Genomic DNA, 19468 nt, shown 5'->3' with positions numbered 1-19468 from the left:
TTAATTAGTTTAACCATAACTAGTATATTAAATGCTATTAAATGCACAATTAATAATTTATTTATTTTTCATATTATAACCTACATGAACTGATATATATGTGTGTACTAAAAAATTGAAAAGCAAACTTTTATATATCCACGGAAAATCATTATTTCATTTAATTATTAGCTAATTTCTCTTGAACACAGGAGGGCTGCTGTCAAATTCCTCATCATTCTTCAGACAAGTTCATCTATTCTTTAAATCCGATACAAATGCTGAAGCGTTAGGCGCATGGTCTCAAACCACAATCAGTGTTTTTTTTTTCTATTATGCAATACATTGTTTATTGTGTACATGGCTAACAGTAAAGTCACAACGAACTGAACTATGTACCACAACGATGTTTACGAGCTATACACAGGACCAAATACACATCACTGATTCATTTAAGAACTATCAATATATATGTACCACCCCTTATTTTCTTACTGTCATTCATTCCACTTTGTGAAGCATGATCCTGATGCTGAATCTTTTCGAATGCATTCTGTGGAACTTCAGATAGAGGCTATACCTCTTGGGATGCAAGGCTCAAATCAGAGCTTTCAATTGCAGAGGGAAGCCAGAGTTCTACACGAGTTCCACCAGCACCAAGAGGAGCATCTTTGGTCCGAGGTGATATAACACGCACCACACATCCATAGCTCTCTAGTATCTCACGGGCAACACTCAGCCCAGCAACAAAGTTCCATGTCATGTTGTCTTCAATCATGTCTTCGGCCATGAGTTCTTGTCCATACGGTGTGAGTGAGCGCCTTTGTGTCTACAGAAAAGAGATCGCAACCAACAAGAAATGTTTGAATAGAACTAGAAGCCAGTATAAATGGACTCAAAATGAAGAGATTCAGTAGTTTACCATGTAGTGCATATCAGGCCCATCATCATCAATGAATACAAGGGCACCTCCTGCCGGTGCAGCAGTAGACACGATTTCAACCTTTCCCCCGACATGTGTGCGTAATAAAGCACCTTCGATAAGATTGCTGAAAGCCTGGCGTAAAGCAGGTTCTTCTACAGCAGCTAGCAAATGTGATGAGAGCTCATTTAGTTCTACTACACGTTTTTGATTCTGGGCTAGAGGTTTCACAGCATCAACCAGGTCTGCCAATACTTCAGAAACACTGCATGGTCTTCCTGACATAACAGAAAACCGTAAGCAAAAGAAAAACAGAAACCAATTGTAAAAAGGAGAGAAATAAATATCTAAAGGCCAAAAACAGAATACCAAAAGAAATAAGGAAGTTAAATTAAATATACAAGATATTATTGATGGGTTTTATTTCCATCTTGAAGGGGATATACACCAAATGGACCAAAAAGAAAAAATTATACACAGGAAGAGAACATAACATCATCAAAAGAAGTGAAGAACCACGTGCATTATTAAATTAATAATCAACCAACTAAACCTACCTGATTCCTGGTTGTAATGGAGCTAGAGCCAAAGGTGGAAGGGGCATCTCTATATCATGGGCAGTAGCTAAAGAATGCGACTCATTATTCATTTTATTTGTAGACCCATCCCTTGGAAAACTATTTAATAATTGAGATTTTGACGACTCAGCAAGTATGTGAGTTGAACCATTCATTTTCTTGATTGCTTCTTCATTGTATCGAACTATATTAGCCTGCAAATTGGACAAAAATCTTCATTCAGCACAATATATACATATAAAGAAATTCCAAATAAGGAAAGAATCATTTTAAAGGGCATACATGATCAAACTCTAAGTCAAAATCTCAATCTAGGGGAAGGCTCGTGTTCTTGTAGATCAATTGAGCATTAAATTATGTTTAACCAGTCTTGGATCCTTTGTTGTGAGAAATAATACAAGAAAGCATAAGGCTTTGATAAAAGATAGAGGAAGAGACAGTAAAATTGTCAAGTTTGAAGATATCCCAAGCTAAATTAACAGGTTATCAGCATATAGAAATTACAGAGAGAAGTACCTTTGTCAAATAGACAGCTTCTTGGAGTTGCTCCAAAACATCTCTTAGTCGATCACCTTGCACCAGGATATCCTCAACAATGTCATATGAAATCTGCCAAATTACTGATTTAAAAGATAGTTTTCTTTCATAGAACAGATTTCAGCATACTATTGGCATCCTATAACCATGCTTAGATAGGACGTGTAACGTTTCCATCAACTATAATTAGAGAAAGTACAAACCTGACTTTTCTTTGTTTGAGTAGACAGGATTTTACTTAAGGTTTGAATGCTCAATAGAGGACCACGAATCTGTTTAGAAATTTAGTGGAAGAAATGTTAGTACAGGCCAAAATAGGAAGAAAATAATGATAAAGTAACAATCAATAATAACTCATACTTGCTCGACCAGGTCACCCATCCTAACATTATTTTGCCATGTTGATTGCTGAAGTAACATTGCTTTCTGTAAAAGGAACAAAAAGTTGTACAGTAATGCAGAAATCAATCAGAGGCAGTTACACTGCATGCCTAACGCTAAGAGTCAGTCTCACTCAATAAAGTAATTGATGAACGATTTTAAACTTAATTAAAAAATCGTATTTTCAAGTAGCATATGTTTAGCGAATTGGAATAAGGTAACTCCAGCAGTGTACAAGCAATTTAAGAACATCCTAGCATTTCATATTCAAATAGTAATGAGCTAGAGTCATGTTCAAAAGAGCAAGATACAGTATGCAAACCTGATCCATTACATACGCCATGGCCAGAGATTGTGAAATGTTGATGGCATTCGATCGTTGTTCGGGAGTGAAGTTGTACATACCAACCGGCTCATCCTGGACTCGAAGAGTTTGAATTTCCCACGACTTCTTGTCTATATCCAAAAAAGGAGGCAAAGAATAAGCTTCCTCAACAGACATTCGGCTATCGCGAGCACCACTCTGAGGCTGATCACTCCTTTCCACCTCCAACACAGGAAGCTCGGCAACCAAGAAACCAACAACAAACGGATGTTTCACCATGGGAAGAACCACAGCATTACATTCCGGAACAAATTTAACCTACAATTAAATAACATTCACGCACATACAACAATGAAGAGCACCCTAATAATAATAATGAATAGAAGCAGAGTGAATGATAATGAGTATAAGGCAAGAAACCTGCAAGTTGGAAAGTGCAGCCTCGGTGGCGCGCAAGCCGGCAGGGATGTTGAAATGACCAACAAGAATGACAACGGCGCCGTCTTCCTCAGGCTGAGGATCTCCAGGGTAGAGAGCAACCCTCCGTAGCTCCAACTGATCCATCACATAACTTCCAGCTGGCCTTACATAAACCTAAACAAACGCATTATCATTCAGCAATCTCTTCCAACATTGAATCCGAAAGTGAATATAGCAAATGGGAGAACGAACCGAGAGAACAGCTTCGGGGACGATCCTGCGGAAGAGGTGGAGCTGCTGAAGGCAGAGCCTCTGGAAGTCGGGGCTGGGGAGGAGGAGTCCGCTTCGGTTGTCCTTGTCGAGTCGCTGAGCGAACTCAACGGGCGAGGTGGAAGCCTTGCGGATAGCGGCGGAGATGGCGGCGGCGGAAGCAACGGTGGCGGGGGAGTCATGGGAGTCGTGGACGTCATGGCGGAGGAGGTGGCGGAGAGAGTTGTCGGAGTCGGAATTAGGGTTAGTGGTGTTGGGATTAAGAGTGGTATGGAGGAAGCAGCAGGAGGGTTTAGCGAGGGAAGTGGAGGAAGGAAAGAACACAGAATTGCGAAATAATCGGCTACGGTTACTGTTACTGTTATTGCAGTTACAGTTACAGAGGGAGGATAGCGTGGTAGTTAAAGAAGATGTGGCTATGGCAGAGACTGGCATTTGGATTTTGATTAGGGTGCTCCTTGCTACTTCTCCTAAGCTTTTTTGTGTTTTGCAGATGCAGTTTCCGTTGCTGATTGTTATAACCACACAACACTTGATATTATTTATGGTTCTAGATAAGCAAGCAAAATAAACTTCATTTATGAGCCACTTGTGGCCACAAAAGTTACAATTTGGTACGGTTTGTCAGCACTTGCCAATTCTTATCGAAGTTTCTCCTTTTAACATATCATATCATCCCATGAAAGCTACGTCCATGGTAATGATTAGTACACAATAATAAGATCAAAATTCACAAGCCATATTTAAAGGCAGGGGTGGATCTGAAAAGGATCCATTGGCAATTTGTTGGAAGATCCAGTAATTGGCAGCTTCAGTGTAATGGATCCCATCCCAAATAATTCTGACACTTGGATCTTTGCAGGACTTGGCGATCAGCACCTTCTTTCCATTCTCGACCTTGGTGGCGCCACATCTTGCAGCGTTATTGTAGTTGTACTTCCCTCCCTGCCCACAGCATGCTATCACCCCATCCTTGAAACCGTATTTTTGGGCATTGCTTATGAGACTGTACTTCACTCTGTACACGTCAACATAGGTGATTGCTGCCTCGGGCAGCTGCTTCCTCAGCTGCATAACCGTGTCTTTCAATTTGCGGTTAAAATACTGTGCAACCTGGTTGAAGGGTTTGGCGCATCCAGATTTGTCTATTTGATCTGAACTCATTGGATAGCGATCGAGCATGTAAGGTAGGCATCCGAGTGGGCCTGTGTTGTGGATCCAAAACGACCTTCCACCTTCCTCATACACATTCCTTATGACATTGGAGAACTGGGTCAAAACATCAGGTACATATGCCTTCACTTGCTCTGAGGTCATATTTAGCTTGTAGCCAGCAGTGATATCATTTTGGCCAATGTCAAAGGTGTATAAAGCCTCAGAAAAGTACTCCTCCTTGGGCAACAATTCCCTAAACACGCTTCCTATATTTATTGCATAACATGAGTCAGATTACAATACATGGTTCCCTTAATAAACTAACCACTTTAATGTTTGCAAATCACCTCGCTTGCGAGCCAGTTTGGATCTTGCTTTGAAATCAGAGAGCTGCACAGACTGAACATCAAGGGAGATGGGGCTATATCCACTCTGAAACAACGTGGTATTCTGATGTCTGACAGTGGATCCGGCGGTTGCGAAATTCACTCCGTGAGTGAAGTTTGAGCCGACAGAGTCCAGGTAAGCACTCAGATAAGGCAAATCAAAGCTTTGAGCTGGAGAAATATGGAATAAAACAGCACAGATTCTGATTAACATGGTCGTACATAAACAAACAAAAGATAAGATTGTCAGATCTAGATCAGACAACTGTAATCTAGTAAAACATCCATATCCTCTTATTATTTCACAGAGGCAACACAAATAAGAGAAAAAAGGAAAAAGAAAAGAAAACATCACTGATTAGTGTAATTAATGAGAATGGTAGTTACCTATGAAATCAATGATGAGGCGACCGTCGGAGAAGCGTCCGGCAGGGGAGTGGAAAAAAGTGATTCCATTGGGGGGCGGAGCAGGCCCAAAAGCTGCTGTGAGGCCACCCGTGTCTGAATTGGAGTCCCCTAAGTTGAATATGGCCGGAAAACTGCACTCTCTACCATCCACAACTGCAATAACGAGCGTCGTTGATATTGCAATCCATGACAAAATATCTCCCCATTTCTTCTCTCCCACTGGATCCATATCATAACGGTGAGCTCCAATTTCAAATGTAAAAACTACAATTATTCACACACTGGGCTGTGTTGACTTCATCAATTATTTAGTCAAACAAAAACACACACACAGAGGTCCATACCCTTGATTGTCTTCACATGTTTGATCATTAAAACATATTCCCGACGGTCATTGGAACATTTATTTATCATCTGCTCTTTTTTTTTTTTTTTAATATAAAAAACAGTTGGCACCATATGAATTGGATCTTTCATCTTGGGCTCTTGGCAACAAGTTAGAAAATGGATTAATGCAACTGATCTTCCAGTAAGTGGCTGTATAGCTACGACTCAGGGCATCAGGGAGAATTAAGTCGTTAAGAATTTTGTTCTATAACCCTGGGAAACACAATTCCCCTTTCAGTGAAAAATTGATTTTCTTTCTTAAACAAATAATTCAAAACATTCTTTTTCTTTTTAGTATTTTACAAGATAATTTTTTCAAAAAAGCGGTAACAGCTCTGCACCAACTTGTTCGTAAGTTTAGTAAACATACCAATTAGGTAACTTGGCCTCGTCATTTCCTAGTGTACGAACTGGAGTTGGTACTTGCACAAACACTCCAATACCTAAATGAGCAGAGGGATATCTATTTGGTGACGTCTGTGGTGAAGGTATGCGACTCGTGGCTAAAGATGGCCAAGGCGCAGTAGCCACTCCCAGCGAATGACGGGAAATTTTGTTTGGGGTATGGTAAATTTTTTTCCATTGCTAAACCAAACTAATTAAGAAGTTGGGTAAATCAGTCATTTTTAGCTAGTGCGTGGTCAGATTGAAAGTGTTAGTGATATATCCCTTTTTAGCCCTTCTGTTGTTCCGTTTTTCTCAGAAGATGTCTTCTTCAGGACTGGATAGTGACGGGGATAACTCCTCTGAATTTGATGGGTGGACTAGTGATTCACAGGATGAGGAGGACTCAACCGGATCGGAGTAGATGGGACAACTATGAGATTTACAACAAATGGTGGAGATTGTTTAGCGTCGTTGACAAAATAGAGAGCAACAATCGGACTCCAAAATCGCTGATGAACCTCGAAGGAGAAGGCGTCGAGCTTCTGTCTTGACGCTCCCAGCAAGTCGAGATCGAGTGGGTGATTCAGGCGGAACAGAGGCATCGCCGGTGAAGATCTAGGAGAAGGCGTCGATGCAGGCGACGGCGGGAAGATCGGCGACGGTGAGGAAGCAGACAGCGGAAGGCAGCAGGTGGATTGAAACCGGCGAGAGGCTCGGTCGCATAGTGGAGATGGAGGCGTTCAGCGTTCTTCGTTCGCCGGGTCGGGTCTTAGGGTTAGCGATCCGGCTCCTGCGATTTGGGCTTGTCTGTGGGCCTAGACCCTGACAAAAAAACGCAATAAATGGTGGAGACAAAAACTGAAATTTAATTTAAAAAAAAAAAATCGGCTAAAATACGGGTTTAAGAATTGAATAACCCTGTATAGGGGTGTTCGCGGTGCGGTTTGGTTCGGTTTTAAGGGAAAAAGTCATCCGATCCGAATGCTTAATTTATGTGCGATGCGGTTTAGATTGGATGAAATTTTTTTGGAAATCCGATCTGATCCGATCCGATTACAAGCGGTTTGGATCGGTTTGGATTTGCGGTTTTTTAAATAAAAAATTAAATACATATAACAAGTTTCAACATCAAATTTTAAATAATCAACAATGGCATAACAAGTCTTAACAATATTTTAAAAAACTAACGATAACATAACAATAGAAATAAAATTATAGGTTAGTTAAAATAAATAAATAAATAACATTTTCAACATAAAATATTTATTAAATAATAATAATACATGAATAATAGAAAAATGTATAACAAATTGAACATGTTATAAGTATAATTGTAAATATAATAATAAAATAATAATATTATAGCACATTATGCAGTTTAGATTGGATTGGATCGGTTATGAAAAGTAGATCCGAAATCCGATCCAATCCAGCGGTTTGCAAAAAATAGAATCCAATCAAATCCGAATTAGTGCGGTTTTAATCGGTTTTCGGTTTGGATCGGATTGGATGAGCGGTTTAATTTGGATCGGTTTGGATTTGAACACCCCTAACCCTGTACATCTAAGTCTTTTTATAAATCAAATTTAACTAAGTTAAACAATAAAATTTGGAATAATACTAGTTATAAATAATTTTTGTTAAGTTAGACTAATCTGTTTAACAAAAAAATTTTAAATGTGTAGTATTATGCAATACTAAATTTTTTTTTTACTATAATATTTGTATAATAATTAGTAGATAAAAAAAGACTATGATACATATCAAATTTTGTTAATGTTTAAATTAAATAAATTTTATTTTTAACTCCAAAACAAATTTTTATTTTATTTTGTGATAATATCATTCTTTTACAATAGATAATTATATAATTATTTCTTTAATCACATTTAAGTGAATTATTCATAATTATTCTTAAAATTATTAATAAATTATCTAATATAATTTAGATACGTTAATTTATAATTTAAAATTATACGCTATTTTATTTAAATTAATAGGTTCTAAATATAAATATTAAAATTTAAAAATTATTTATTCGATCTACATCTAACTATTACATTTAAGATAAATCTAAACAGATCTAAAAATAGTAATTAATCATTGTTGTATTTTTAGATTGAGATTTTTTATTTATTAGAATTAAATTATAATTTTTTTTAAATAGATCATTTTTTTACACAAAAGATAGCTGACTTCAGTAAATAGAGAATATATTTTGTTTTACAAATCCATAATCACTTATATTGGACTAGATTAGGAAAAATAAAAACCATAATGTTTTATTAAAATTTGTTAAAGTTTGTCTACTTACTTGCAAAACCCAAACGTAAAAAATATTTTTTGGGCAACATAATTACAAGTTTATTTTGCAATAAATTCCTGCAAATTATTGTGCTCCACACCAGCCTAATAGACTCATTAACACTAAGTCACTAACCATGAGTCAAAGCAGCAACCATTGTATCACCTCCGTCTTCATCCCATAAACTAGTCAACTCTTGACCATTTTTATCCACCACTTTCCATGTCACCATAGAACTTTTCTATTTAGTAATGATTAATAAACAGTGTACCTCCTTTTTTGTGTCTGGGGCTCTGTTTAAAGGATCAATATCTAGATAACGGCTTTGTGCCTTCATTAGTTTGTTAATGGAATGCAAATTTCTACGGTTTCACGAATAACCATTTTAATGAATTTATACATTTTCCTTTAATTGCCTTGATTCGTGTAACTTTCTCAAGATCTCTTGATTTACAAAATATGAACCTTAAGACTTGATGTCTTCGGCTTACGTAAGTCGTTTATTCTTTTGGTGGACTTAGACTCGGTATAGAACACAACTATTGGCATGAACAATTTTAAGATGGCGGTTGATAGAAGTCCACGCCTGTTTGATAAACTTTTGAGGTGGAAATTATGTGGGTATAGATGTATTTCACCGGACCACGTGTTGCACTCTCTAAATTCTATTTCAGAATCAGCATCATCAGCGAAAGACAATTTCTAAATCTTCATATTAGTCATCACCTTTTAAGATATCATACTTCAAAGTTCAAAATCCTATTTGTGATACCACCACCACGACATCCATGTACAGGAACTCACGGATAAACAATGGTAACTCATTAGTGTATAGACAGACGGTGCTGTGGCGAGTACTATTGGCATTGAGATGCAATTATCATGCTTCCATGGTTGAACCAGACGCGGGAGATTGTACCACGCTGTAGAATAAAAAAGACTTCTCGCAAATACTAAGTGACGTCAAGACCGGTTGGGACAAACCAATTTTGCAAAAACTGAATGAATGGGAGGGAAAAAAGGGGAAGAGAGAGAGAGAAGGGGGGGGGGGGTGTTAATGTGCTTCCAGTGTAGTAATATCAAAACATCAAATAAGAAGATATAAGAAGAGGGAAAAGAAAGTGGAATATCAGAACAAAATCACGTTAACTAGCAAGTTTCATAATCTTCAATAAAATGAAGTCCTAATAAAATTACAGGCTATCTGCCTTCAACCAGACACCCAAAAAATTACCAGAAGGGGGGCAAAATCAAATTTACAACGTTTTAAGATGTAACAATAGACAAGGCAAAAGTTTCAGTGCCAGTACTCAATGATTGTTGCTCCAACTCCTGGAGTAATGAACAAAACGATTAGAAAGGCAAGTAAAAGGACAAAATAGTATCAGCTTCTGGTGATCAAAAGTTGAAGATAACTCTTAATCCACACAAAACTGCTGTTCACCATCTCTCTCTTGACCTTGACCTGTAAGATGGCAAATATCAGCACTTCTTGGGCCCAGAGCAAAAATGTACAAGGTATATATGTATAAATAATGAAAGTCACGGACAAAATATGCAAAATTCAAACAGGAGTGGCAGGACTGAATTCTGAAAATGTGTACTTGTGTCTTGAGAGAGAGAGAGAGAGAGAGAGAGAGAGAGAGAGAGAGAGAGAGAGAGAGAGCAATGCAGCTGTGTATTCTCACCTATTCATGTCTCTGCTACTCAAAAACCCTCTCCTGTCCTTGCTTCCTCGATATGATCTTTGGTCATCATTAGGACCCGCCCACGTATCACTTGTGCCACGGGATCGAGGTCTGTCTGCAGACTCACCTCTAGAATCCTCAATTGAGATTGAGCTTGATCGAGAATGTGGCCTATCAGAATAAACAACAGACCTTCCTGCCGATGAACCTGGCCTTTCAACAGCTTTCTGCCCAAAACGAACTTTGTCATCCAAATCACGTATAAGATGTTCAAGCTCCCTCTCTTTCTGCAATAATATTTCCTGTGTACTGCTTTGTTCTGCATCAGTCTCATTTGAAGATTCTTTATTTGAATTCATGGTAGACTCTTTCTCAGCTTCCTTCCTCAAACAATCAATTTCTTCTTTTAATAATTTTTCTTCCTCTGTCTCAGGCCTGAAATGTTCCTCAAGAAGTCAAGGATGTAACATAACATGTATATTTGATAGATCAATAAGTTGCAAATAAAGCACGATCTAATTCATTATACCCAACTTCGCAGCAGTTTTATGCATGGCAATATGGATAACCAACAGTGAGAACAGTATAGAAGATTGAAAACTAAAATTATTAGTAATTTGTGGAATTATAGAGTTATGGCAAAAAAGAACGAGTGAATGATGACTTAACAATGCACCAAATACTCATATATAAAGGTGATTAAATAACATAATACAATACTTCTATATTTATTCCAATAATTAGGCAGTGTTACCGCTGCTACAAGGTCAACCCCACTACCAGTAGCACTGAATGACCTTAACATACTCTGACCAAAGAAATGCCTTAAATCCCAATATTTTCTTTCAAGCTTAACCATACTAGTTATTACACATCTTAAAGCTTGTTACAAATATAACAAGCAAAAAATAACAGAACCCACCAAAAAGAAGTCACATGACCTTTGTTTTCCCCAAATCTTAGTCTTTCACATAAAGCATAATGATCCAAATTGTTTATAAACAAGACAAAAAGAGTATTAAACATAAGGTCATTTTCAGAACAATAAAAAAACAAACATTGCTTCATTAATGGCAATTTGGTGTTTTAAAATTGAATTTATTTTTCGGAACCACAAAAACACAAACATTGTCTCATTAATGCCAATTTGATATATCATGAATCATGTTTATTGTTTAAACTATTAAATTTTAGGTCTCTTTTAATCGCTTCAGCTGTGTTTCTCAAGGTCTCCCACTATCTGATTTACACTCTTACGTGGACTTCTATGATTCTTCTCCATGCAAGAGTTAGGGTTCTTTAACCACACGCTGCTAAAAGCTGTTGCTGGATTATCCTTGATATTCCAAAATCTCTAATCCCTAATCTCTCATTCGACCAAAAGAAATCCACCTGAAGTGAAACACTACTATCTTCCCAACAATTTTCTGTGTATCCATAATTCCATACCACTAAACATGACAATTTAAATTCCTTAGAGCCTGTCAAAAAGTTTATCATTATCACTAATAAAGCAAAAGCTGAAAAGGCTAGCAACTATTACAAACTTACACTACAATTTTGAATGAAAACATGGAAAAGACAGAAAAACATAAATAAAATATGAAAAGGCACAAAAGATGGAACAACCTGTCCACAGTTCTAGAAAATGAAACCATTACCGCATCACCAGTGCCAGTGTTGAAATGCACACTCAATCAACATTACTAACGAAAATCATAGCATGAAGATCACTGGGAAACAAGATATAAAGAAGGGAAATGCAGCACAAACCTGTCAACAGCGCGATGCTCCAAATCAAGATCAACCTTCCGCCAATCAATACCTCGCTCCCTCAGCAAAAGCTCCCTGGGTTTGGCATCCCCAAAAGGATTCACCTTGGGTTTGGGCTTCGCCACAGCTTCAGCAGGCCCGACACTTTCAGAGCGGTTGGATTGGGCGCTGGAAGGCCTGCTGGAGTGTGCACTCGAAGGCCGACTAGTAGACTTCTTCGCATCCAAATCTGTTTCCAGCTTCTTCCAATCCACTCCCTTCTCTGCCAAAACTTCCTCCCTCGGCCTCGCCGCACCGAAAGGGTTCGGCTTATTACTTTTCACCACCGGTACTTCATTGGCAGAAGCATCGCCTCTCGGTGGTTCCAACACCAACTTCGGCCGCTCCTCGCGCACTGGTCCCCTCGACCAGCGATCCGACTGCTCCCCCCGCGGTGGTCCCCTCGTCCAGCGATCTTGCTCCCCGCCAGAATCGCGAAAACCGGAACCAAAAGTTGAAGATCTGGCGGGAACAGGCTTCTTTCCAAATGTCCAATTATCTACCTCGTCAGCTCTAGAGCTACCACCAAATCCACTACCTCCGCCTCCGCCACCAATGCCACCACCGCCTCCGCCGCTGCCAAGAGAACTATATCTATTCTGCCGGCCGGAATCGAAAGACGACGGCAATTTCTTCCCCGAAGCCCAGTTATCCACCTCGTCAGCCCTGGAAGGTTGGTCGATATCTGAAACCCTAGGACTCGGACCCCTGCGCTCATCTTCCAATCCGCCGAACGATCTCCTCCCTCCGCCCCAGGAACCCTCGCCGTTCCCTTCGCGGTCCCTGGAGCGACCCATCGAAGACCCACCGGAGCGACCGTAGGATGAGAACCCGCCGCCGAGCCGGTTGTACTGCATTTCGTCTGCGGACCGCTCCTTCGGCCCCGTCGGGAGACTGAGCATCTCGTCCTGCGTCAAGCGTTTGGACTCCAACGCACCACCGCCACCGGAAGTGTAGCCTGCGAACTCCGATAGCGTCATCTTCTTCTTCTTAGGCTTCGCGTTAACGGCCTCCTTGAGGCTTGGGAAGGCCTGCGGGTTGGCGGCGGCAGCGGCGGCGGCCTCCCGCTCCTCCGCTTCGGCCCGTTCAGCTTCCGCCGCCCAGTTTCCGATATTGCCCCAAGGTTTGGACATGTTGGGTGAATATCTCTCGCGATCTGATAAAAGAAAAATTAAAGAAAAGATAGAGAGTGTGTGTTATTTGTCTTAATTAAAGTTTCTTGGGTTAAGATGTGAAGCGGGGCTCCGTTAGTTGGAGCCGGTGCTCCGAGAACATGCGGAGAAGATGGGAGATGAGAGAACGAACCAAAAAGATGATTCGATGAAATGAAAACAAATGAGAAAATGGAGGGTGCGCGAGTTGAGTTCTATGTGCCTCAAATGAAGTGACGTCACGCGCGGATCAGGTAATGGAGTCACAAACGCAGTTCCTTTTATTTAGGAAAAAGAAAAACACCATTTTACGGGCCTAAACAGTTAAACGTTAATTAAAGATCCTCCTACCGACCTTATGAAAGACGTTATTATTGATATTGATCTACCGGTAATTTTCTCCCACAGTTTTATGTTTGCTTCTTTTTGTTTCTTGATATTTTGTGATACTGTGCGTTTAACGCTCTGGCGCCTTTAGCAACCGTGCTAATTAAAATGCTAACTACTTTTGGTGAGCATAAAAGGCTAAGTAGCGTAAATGAATGGGTGAAATGGAAGTGAATACTAGCATTAGATTTTGATTATTGGAGTGGATTGCATGATAAATGTTGCCCTAGGTCCCTTTTTATTAATTCATGATGATGACCTTAGGCTTTTAATATTATTAAGTCACAGTTTTTTATATCATAGTGCTTGGCCTTCATTAGTAAAATTAACACCCTAAATTAGCACAGGGATATTTACTTGCATTTAGAGCTAACAAATTCTCTAATATACCGTCAATCGTCAAATAAATTATTTTGTTTAATGGATTAATAAATAGCTTTCTTCCATTGGTTTTCTTGTTTGACCGATGGACGACAATTTGCAGCAACATGAAATACTATATGAATATATAAAATTTTATGCGTCCTTAAAAAATTAGTTATTAAATTAATTATTATATATTTATATATAAATATATATTATTTAATTTATTTTTAATATATATTTTATATTTTAATATATATTTTATATAATTTAATTGATGAATATATAGAGAAATAATTTCAAAGTAAGTCTATTTTGGGAAATGCTAATTTGATTATTAAAAAAAAGGCCAACAATCAACACTTATAATGAGAGAGAGGGGGAGGGGGGGGGGGGGGGAGTAAACATTGTTACAATAACAACATGAGAAAAGAAGAATGGTGAGACAATTCAAACCTTTTTTCTTATAATTATTAATTTTTGGCTCCCTTGTAATGTCAAATTACTAACATTTTTACTTTTAAAACACCCCCCTTCCCCCAAAAAAATTGTAAATTTGGTCTTGAAGTGGGTGAATTTAAAGTTAACAATCATGATATATGTATATCAATACATGTTAAAGTATAAGAAATAACATATTAACAATGACTTAAATAACCTAACGAGTAACTCAAATAACATAATCTTCCCATACTCATCTATGAGGTCGCAGTCGCAGGTTCGAATTTCTCTATCTTTGGTAAAAAAAAATAAATTAAATAATATTTATATTTATATATAAATAAATAATAATTAATTTAGTGATTAATTTTTTTGTACATATAACATTTTTATAAGTCTAAACTATCTCCTTCATTGCCTCTTTTATGTCGGAAAAACTTTGCTCCGTTATTATTGGTCACCAAACTTGCGGTCTCTTTAATTAGCAAATGATTAGTACTCATCATCAAACCGATGATTTTCCAGTTTGCTAATAGTACTCAATTATAGTTTATTACCTGTCACAATATTTACCTGCTGAGGATTGGTTGCAAAGCCTCTCAACTAATTCCAACGTAATGCCTCAACAACAAGATTATAACATTCACCAGGAGATTCTCAAGTACTCCACAAAAAAGTTACAGTAGTGTAAATTCTTGTAGATAAAAAAAGGACAATACTTTAACGTGAGAAAGGTTACACTAGCATTAGGATTTCGATATGCTTTAAAAATAAATTTCTTGCTTAATAACTTATTGGGCATTGATCATACTGGACATTATTATTTGTTTGAAAACTTCACATACCTCCCCCACCCCCGTTCCTTCCCCTTTTCTCTCCTCGTCTTTAGTGTATGTGATGATTCAACCCAAGTTGGTTGAAAACTTGAAATCCAGCTTGCAAGAAATCAATAGCATATTCGTTGGGAATATTCTTGGGGTAGAATCAGGTCGAGTTTTATGAAAAGAAAGCAAGGTGACAAACCGACCAATACGTCAGATTGCTTTTGTTAGATTCTGCAATTGTTCTTACCCAAAAACAGGACATCAAGGCGAATGAGAGTAATAGAGAGCGAAGTAACCGCTACACAGCAAATCTACTGAAACTTCCTTTAGTCACTTGAACCATAACCTTCTGAATCTGATCTGGTTTTGTTCAAGTTACTTGATTTGGCAAAAAGATTATCATCAGTGAGGCAGGTGATACAAAGGAGATAGTGGTCATAAAAATTTCATGGCAATGGATAGTTGGCTCTACCCTTCAAACTTTCAAATATCTCCCTTGTTTCCTCAGGCTGGGCTCTCTTGGTGAAAATATACATCCAATCTCTTTGCCTTCAACCATTTGGTGACATACACCATTGAAAATAATACGGAGCATAAAAAAAAGTCACCCACATTAATAGTGAGTGGCAATTTGCGAAAAAGTTTGGATTGATGTCAACCAAACATTACTCCATTACATCACACGCTAACTTAATTATATATTTTACGAAGATCCGTACTACATTCTTCCTTTTTGTTTATTTCCAATCATATTGGCAAATACATTTGCCACGTAAAACAAAATACATGGAGGGTCATATCAAGAAAAGAGAATAATATAAACTATCAAATTTTATAAACATACTTCTGAATAATGAATGTAGTAAAGAGCAAGTATTTTCTATGGTCTAGAGATCTTAAAAAACAATCAATTCTTACAGTGATTGTTCAATGATGATATGCAAATGAACAAAAATACATACAAAAGACTGAAAGAGTATATAATATAGACAAAAGTACACTCAAATGATTATAAATAGTCCAACATACCCTAAATATTATTTTCACAAGTCAAAACTTCCCTTCGAGTGGTGTATTAGACTTTGTAATCCCTCAAATCACTATACGAAAGCTCAAAAAATATTATATTTCCAGTTGGTGTATTGGACTATTTTCTAATCTTTTAGATGTACTTTTGTCTTTTCTACACTCTTTCGTGTGTATTTTTATCTATTCACTCTTAAGACATATTTTTCTTAGGGAAATCACATCAATATAGTTCAGGAGAATACTAAAATGTAGAAGGCGGCATCAGCACGAATCACAAAATTTCAAGTTTCCAGTGCGCAATGGTAAAAAGCACAGTTAATCATTTTGAGTAAAGAACATCAATAAAGCACAACAAAATTGTTGGGATCACAGCAAAAATATTTGATCGAAGTGTATCAAAATCTGTTGCAAGCCAATACACAAAAAATGGTACTACGATAACACAATTAATAGCATTGAAGATTAAAGACCTTTTTGTGAGCTAAATTCAGGTAAAACGAGAATTCTTTAATCAAAGAGTGACATTCCAAAATCTTCATCTTCCTCTTCCTCGACCTTCTCTTCTTTCTTCTCGGCAGCAGGGGCAGCGGCGCTCTCTGCGGCAGCACCACCAGCAGGAGCAGCAGCAACAGCACCACCTCCAACGAAGACTGCACCACCCACAACCACCTGGAGAGAAACAACACAGGTACCAAGAATTTCACAAAAGCATCACACTCTATTAGTCAACACAACTCTCAAAAGAGAATGAAAACCACACTATAGAACCAAAGAATTAAAGATCAAGCATACTAGAGTGTAATCTATGTAAATATATGAGTAGGATCTAACAAATGACATGCACATTAATCATCAAGTATAAGTCACTGCATTATAATTCTAAGATTGCAAGGAACACAAATATAAACCCTAGCTTTTCGCTTCCGATGAAGGTGTATACCTGGAAGACAGCAGAGGAGGGAGAAACGAAAGAGAAAGAGGACTGAACGGCGCCGGAGGAATCAGCGGCGCGAGCGGCATTGACGAGCTTGCGTTGGAGGTCGTAGGTGGAGGAGGCGGAGTCCTCGATGTCGCCGGAGTGCTGCTTCGCAGTCCACTCGGCGCCGGATTTGCGGAGAACGAATGTGAATACTCCCATGGCTGATGGCTTCTCTGTGTGTTCGAAATAATCAAAACCCTAATTGGAGATTTTCCCAGTGAACGGCACTCTCACAGTCTCACTTGAATACATGGGTTATTTATCGGATTTTGGAACCCTCATTCCGGTTTTACCTGAAAAGACCATTTCGTCCCTCAAGAGCTTCTTCTTCCATTGCTAGCCCTAAACCTGTTCCTCAAATCCGATTGATTAATGAACAAATCGAGTCAGACCCAATAATTAGCTGTAAAGAATAAAGGTCAAAAACACAGATTATTTTGTGCCCAATTCATTTTTTTTTCTTTCTTTTTTTTGGGTCATTGGCCAAGTGGGCTTTGTTGTGTAGAGCACACAAGAAGTTTTTTGCACATACACAAAAGAGCTTGGCACGAGTCAAAAAATAAAATTACAAGTTTAACAATAAATCCGTAAATTTAAAATTAGGGGTTTACATTAAAAAAAAAGTAAAATGTGGTTAACCGATTAAAAAATTATAATCACATTTTGGTTAACCAATTTAATAAAATAATTTTAAAATTATATCTATATATTTTAAAATTGGTTAACCAAAACCAAATTCAAAAAAATTGATTTTTAACCAATCAACCAAAACCAAAATCGAATTTTAAAAAAAAATTTGAAAAAACGGTTTTTTTTATCCAAAAACCGATTTTATTTTTCTAAAAATCAATTTTTTTTCAAAAATTATTTTTTTAATCTATTTTTTTATTTTATAATCGATTAATAACTAATTTTATTATATAAAATTAATTTAATTAATTAACTAAAATTAAATTTTTAATTAACAAAAAAATATATATAATTTTTAGATTAACTAAACCATATACAATTCTATTTAAAACCCAAATCCGTAATAAAACATGCTTGGGTTTCAGGCTTTTTTTTTTGTTATTGGAAGCATGTATGTGATGTGCTGTCTTACCGGAGCATAGTGGTGCTAGACTAATTTGTGGGGGCAGTCTTTTCTGACTTGTGCTATAGACAAGTCGGACCATGCAAGTTATGTTTAAAAGAAAATATCATGGACAAATTATAAGGGGAAAATTTTGAAATTTGGAAAAAGTAAATCAAACCGTCCGTATTGTATGAATTTTTTTTTTAATAAAACGAAAATCAAATCGAATGGTCCTTATTGATTTTTATATTTTTTTTTTAAATCGGACTGTCCGATTTGTCTGAGAACACTCGCACCATTCAATTAGTAGCTCTCAAACACCATACGTCTGTAAAGCATGCTACTTTTTCATATCACTGTCCTACACCATTACATTCTCCATAATAAAATTAAAAAGCGTCGGTTTCATTTATATTTCGACTTATTGCACACAATGGTATGATTTTGTAAGGTGAACAAAAACATAAACTAATATTAGATTTCAATTTCTCTATTTAAGTGAAACTTGCTAGAATACACAACTAAAATAACATGATTTTATTTTCTTTCATTTTTATTTCATTTTCTTGCCTTCTATTCTAATTTAAAGTGCTTAGTATTTTCATTTTAAGAAATACTATAAAAAAAATTTATTTTTTTTATTTCTTACATTATCTTTCAATCTTAACAACTCAACGACTAATTTATTATAAAATATTTAAAAATTTATTACTTATCAAAGAGTTATTGTATACATAAAATATAATTTGATTATTTTGTTCTTATTAACATAAGGTTTGTTAAGCCAATGAGCTATAACTCAAATGACATAATCTCTTCGTACTCATTTAGAAATCGCATATTCGAGTCTCCTGTCTCCCTATCTTTGAAAAAAAAAAACGTAAGGTTTGTTAAATTTCATTAACTAATATACCAAAGATGTTTTAGTAGTTTTCAACTTAAAAAATTAAATGTTTACAAAATTTGACTGCCTTTTAAAAATATTTCTTTACGTATGATTTACGAAAAAAAGAAATTTATCATTTTCATTTGTATTCTTTTAAAAGCTTAAAATATGTTGCACCAAAATTTTTTTTATTCTATATATAATTTATCTAATGGTTAAGTACTGTTTTTGTCTCTAATATTTTGGGTCAAAATCAAAATCGTTCTCGACCTTTTTTCGTTATTAAAATCATCCTCAACGTTTAAAAACGCTTTAAAATCATCCTTTCCCGAATTCTTGGACCAAAATACCCTCATCATCATCATTCTCCTCTTCACCTTCCTCACCCCACCA

General features: G+C 37.0%; 4 protein-coding genes and 1 long non-coding RNA gene across 7 annotated transcripts; 1 reads left to right on the top strand and 4 right to left on the bottom strand.

Moving 5' to 3' along the window:
* Window positions 1-197: 197 nt before the first annotated feature.
* Window positions 198-3956, bottom strand: CSK (chloroplast sensor kinase). Of its 2 annotated transcripts, none has more exons than XR_015907165.1 (9): window positions 3395-3946; window positions 3143-3316; window positions 2720-3040; window positions 2377-2442; window positions 2220-2288; window positions 1996-2088; window positions 1459-1673; window positions 902-1179; window positions 198-808 (listed from the first exon to the last, which is right to left on the bottom strand). XR_015907165.1 is itself a non-coding variant. In XM_016335217.3 (9 exons), the coding sequence occupies exons 1-9, from the start codon at window positions 3845-3847 to the stop codon at window positions 554-556; spliced, it is 1920 nt and encodes a 639-aa protein (XP_016190703.2). In that variant the 5' UTR covers window positions 3848-3956; the 3' UTR covers window positions 198-553. The 2 variants fall into 2 exon arrangements, 1 of the variants encoding a protein (XP_016190703.2); XM_016335217.3 differs by having other exon boundaries at window positions 902-1175; window positions 3395-3956.
* A 13-nt stretch (window positions 3957-3969) lies between these two features.
* Window positions 3970-6944, bottom strand: LOC107631696 (GDSL esterase/lipase At3g26430). 2 transcript variants are annotated; one of them, XM_016335220.3, is made up of 4 exons: window positions 6119-6944; window positions 5341-5580; window positions 4915-5124; window positions 3970-4833 (listed from the first exon to the last, which is right to left on the bottom strand). In XM_016335220.3, exons 1-4 carry the CDS (start codon window positions 6141-6143, stop codon window positions 4136-4138), a joined length of 1173 nt encoding a protein of 390 aa, XP_016190706.1. In that variant the 5' UTR covers window positions 6144-6944; the 3' UTR covers window positions 3970-4135. The 2 variants fall into 2 exon arrangements, with proteins under 2 accessions (XP_016190706.1, XP_016190705.2); XM_016335219.3 differs by lacking the exon at window positions 6119-6944 and adding an exon at window positions 5706-5973.
* LOC148572654 (uncharacterized) lies at window positions 4565-5819 on the top strand. Its single transcript, XR_015907166.1, has 2 exons — window positions 4565-4698; window positions 4931-5819. It is a non-coding gene; the product is annotated as an uncharacterized LOC148572654 (long non-coding RNA).
* Window positions 6945-9567: 2623 nt separating the features above from the next.
* On the bottom strand, window positions 9568-13399 carry LOC107631697 (eukaryotic translation initiation factor 4B2). The gene is made up of 3 exons (XM_088507955.1): window positions 11902-13399; window positions 10129-10563; window positions 9568-9905 (listed from the first exon to the last, which is right to left on the bottom strand). Exons 1-3 carry the CDS (start codon window positions 13071-13073, stop codon window positions 9881-9883), a joined length of 1632 nt encoding a protein of 543 aa, XP_088364081.1. The 5' UTR covers window positions 13074-13399; the 3' UTR covers window positions 9568-9880.
* A 3036-nt stretch (window positions 13400-16435) lies between these two features.
* Window positions 16436-17473, bottom strand: LOC107631698 (large ribosomal subunit protein P3z). The gene is made up of 2 exons (XM_016335222.3): window positions 17076-17473; window positions 16436-16804 (listed from the first exon to the last, which is right to left on the bottom strand). The coding sequence occupies exons 1-2, from the start codon at window positions 17271-17273 to the stop codon at window positions 16643-16645; spliced, it is 360 nt and encodes a 119-aa protein (XP_016190708.1). The 5' UTR covers window positions 17274-17473; the 3' UTR covers window positions 16436-16642.
* Window positions 17474-19468: the final 1995 nt, after the last annotated feature.

The sequence above is a fragment of the Arachis ipaensis genome, chromosome B3 (assembly GCF_059453495.1).
Source record: "Arachis ipaensis isolate K30076 ecotype BB chromosome B3, ASM5945349v1, whole genome shotgun sequence".
In the NCBI taxonomy this organism is placed as follows: Eukaryota; Viridiplantae; Streptophyta; class Magnoliopsida; order Fabales; family Fabaceae; genus Arachis; species Arachis ipaensis.
This window is presented reverse-complemented; position numbering and strand designations above follow the sequence as displayed.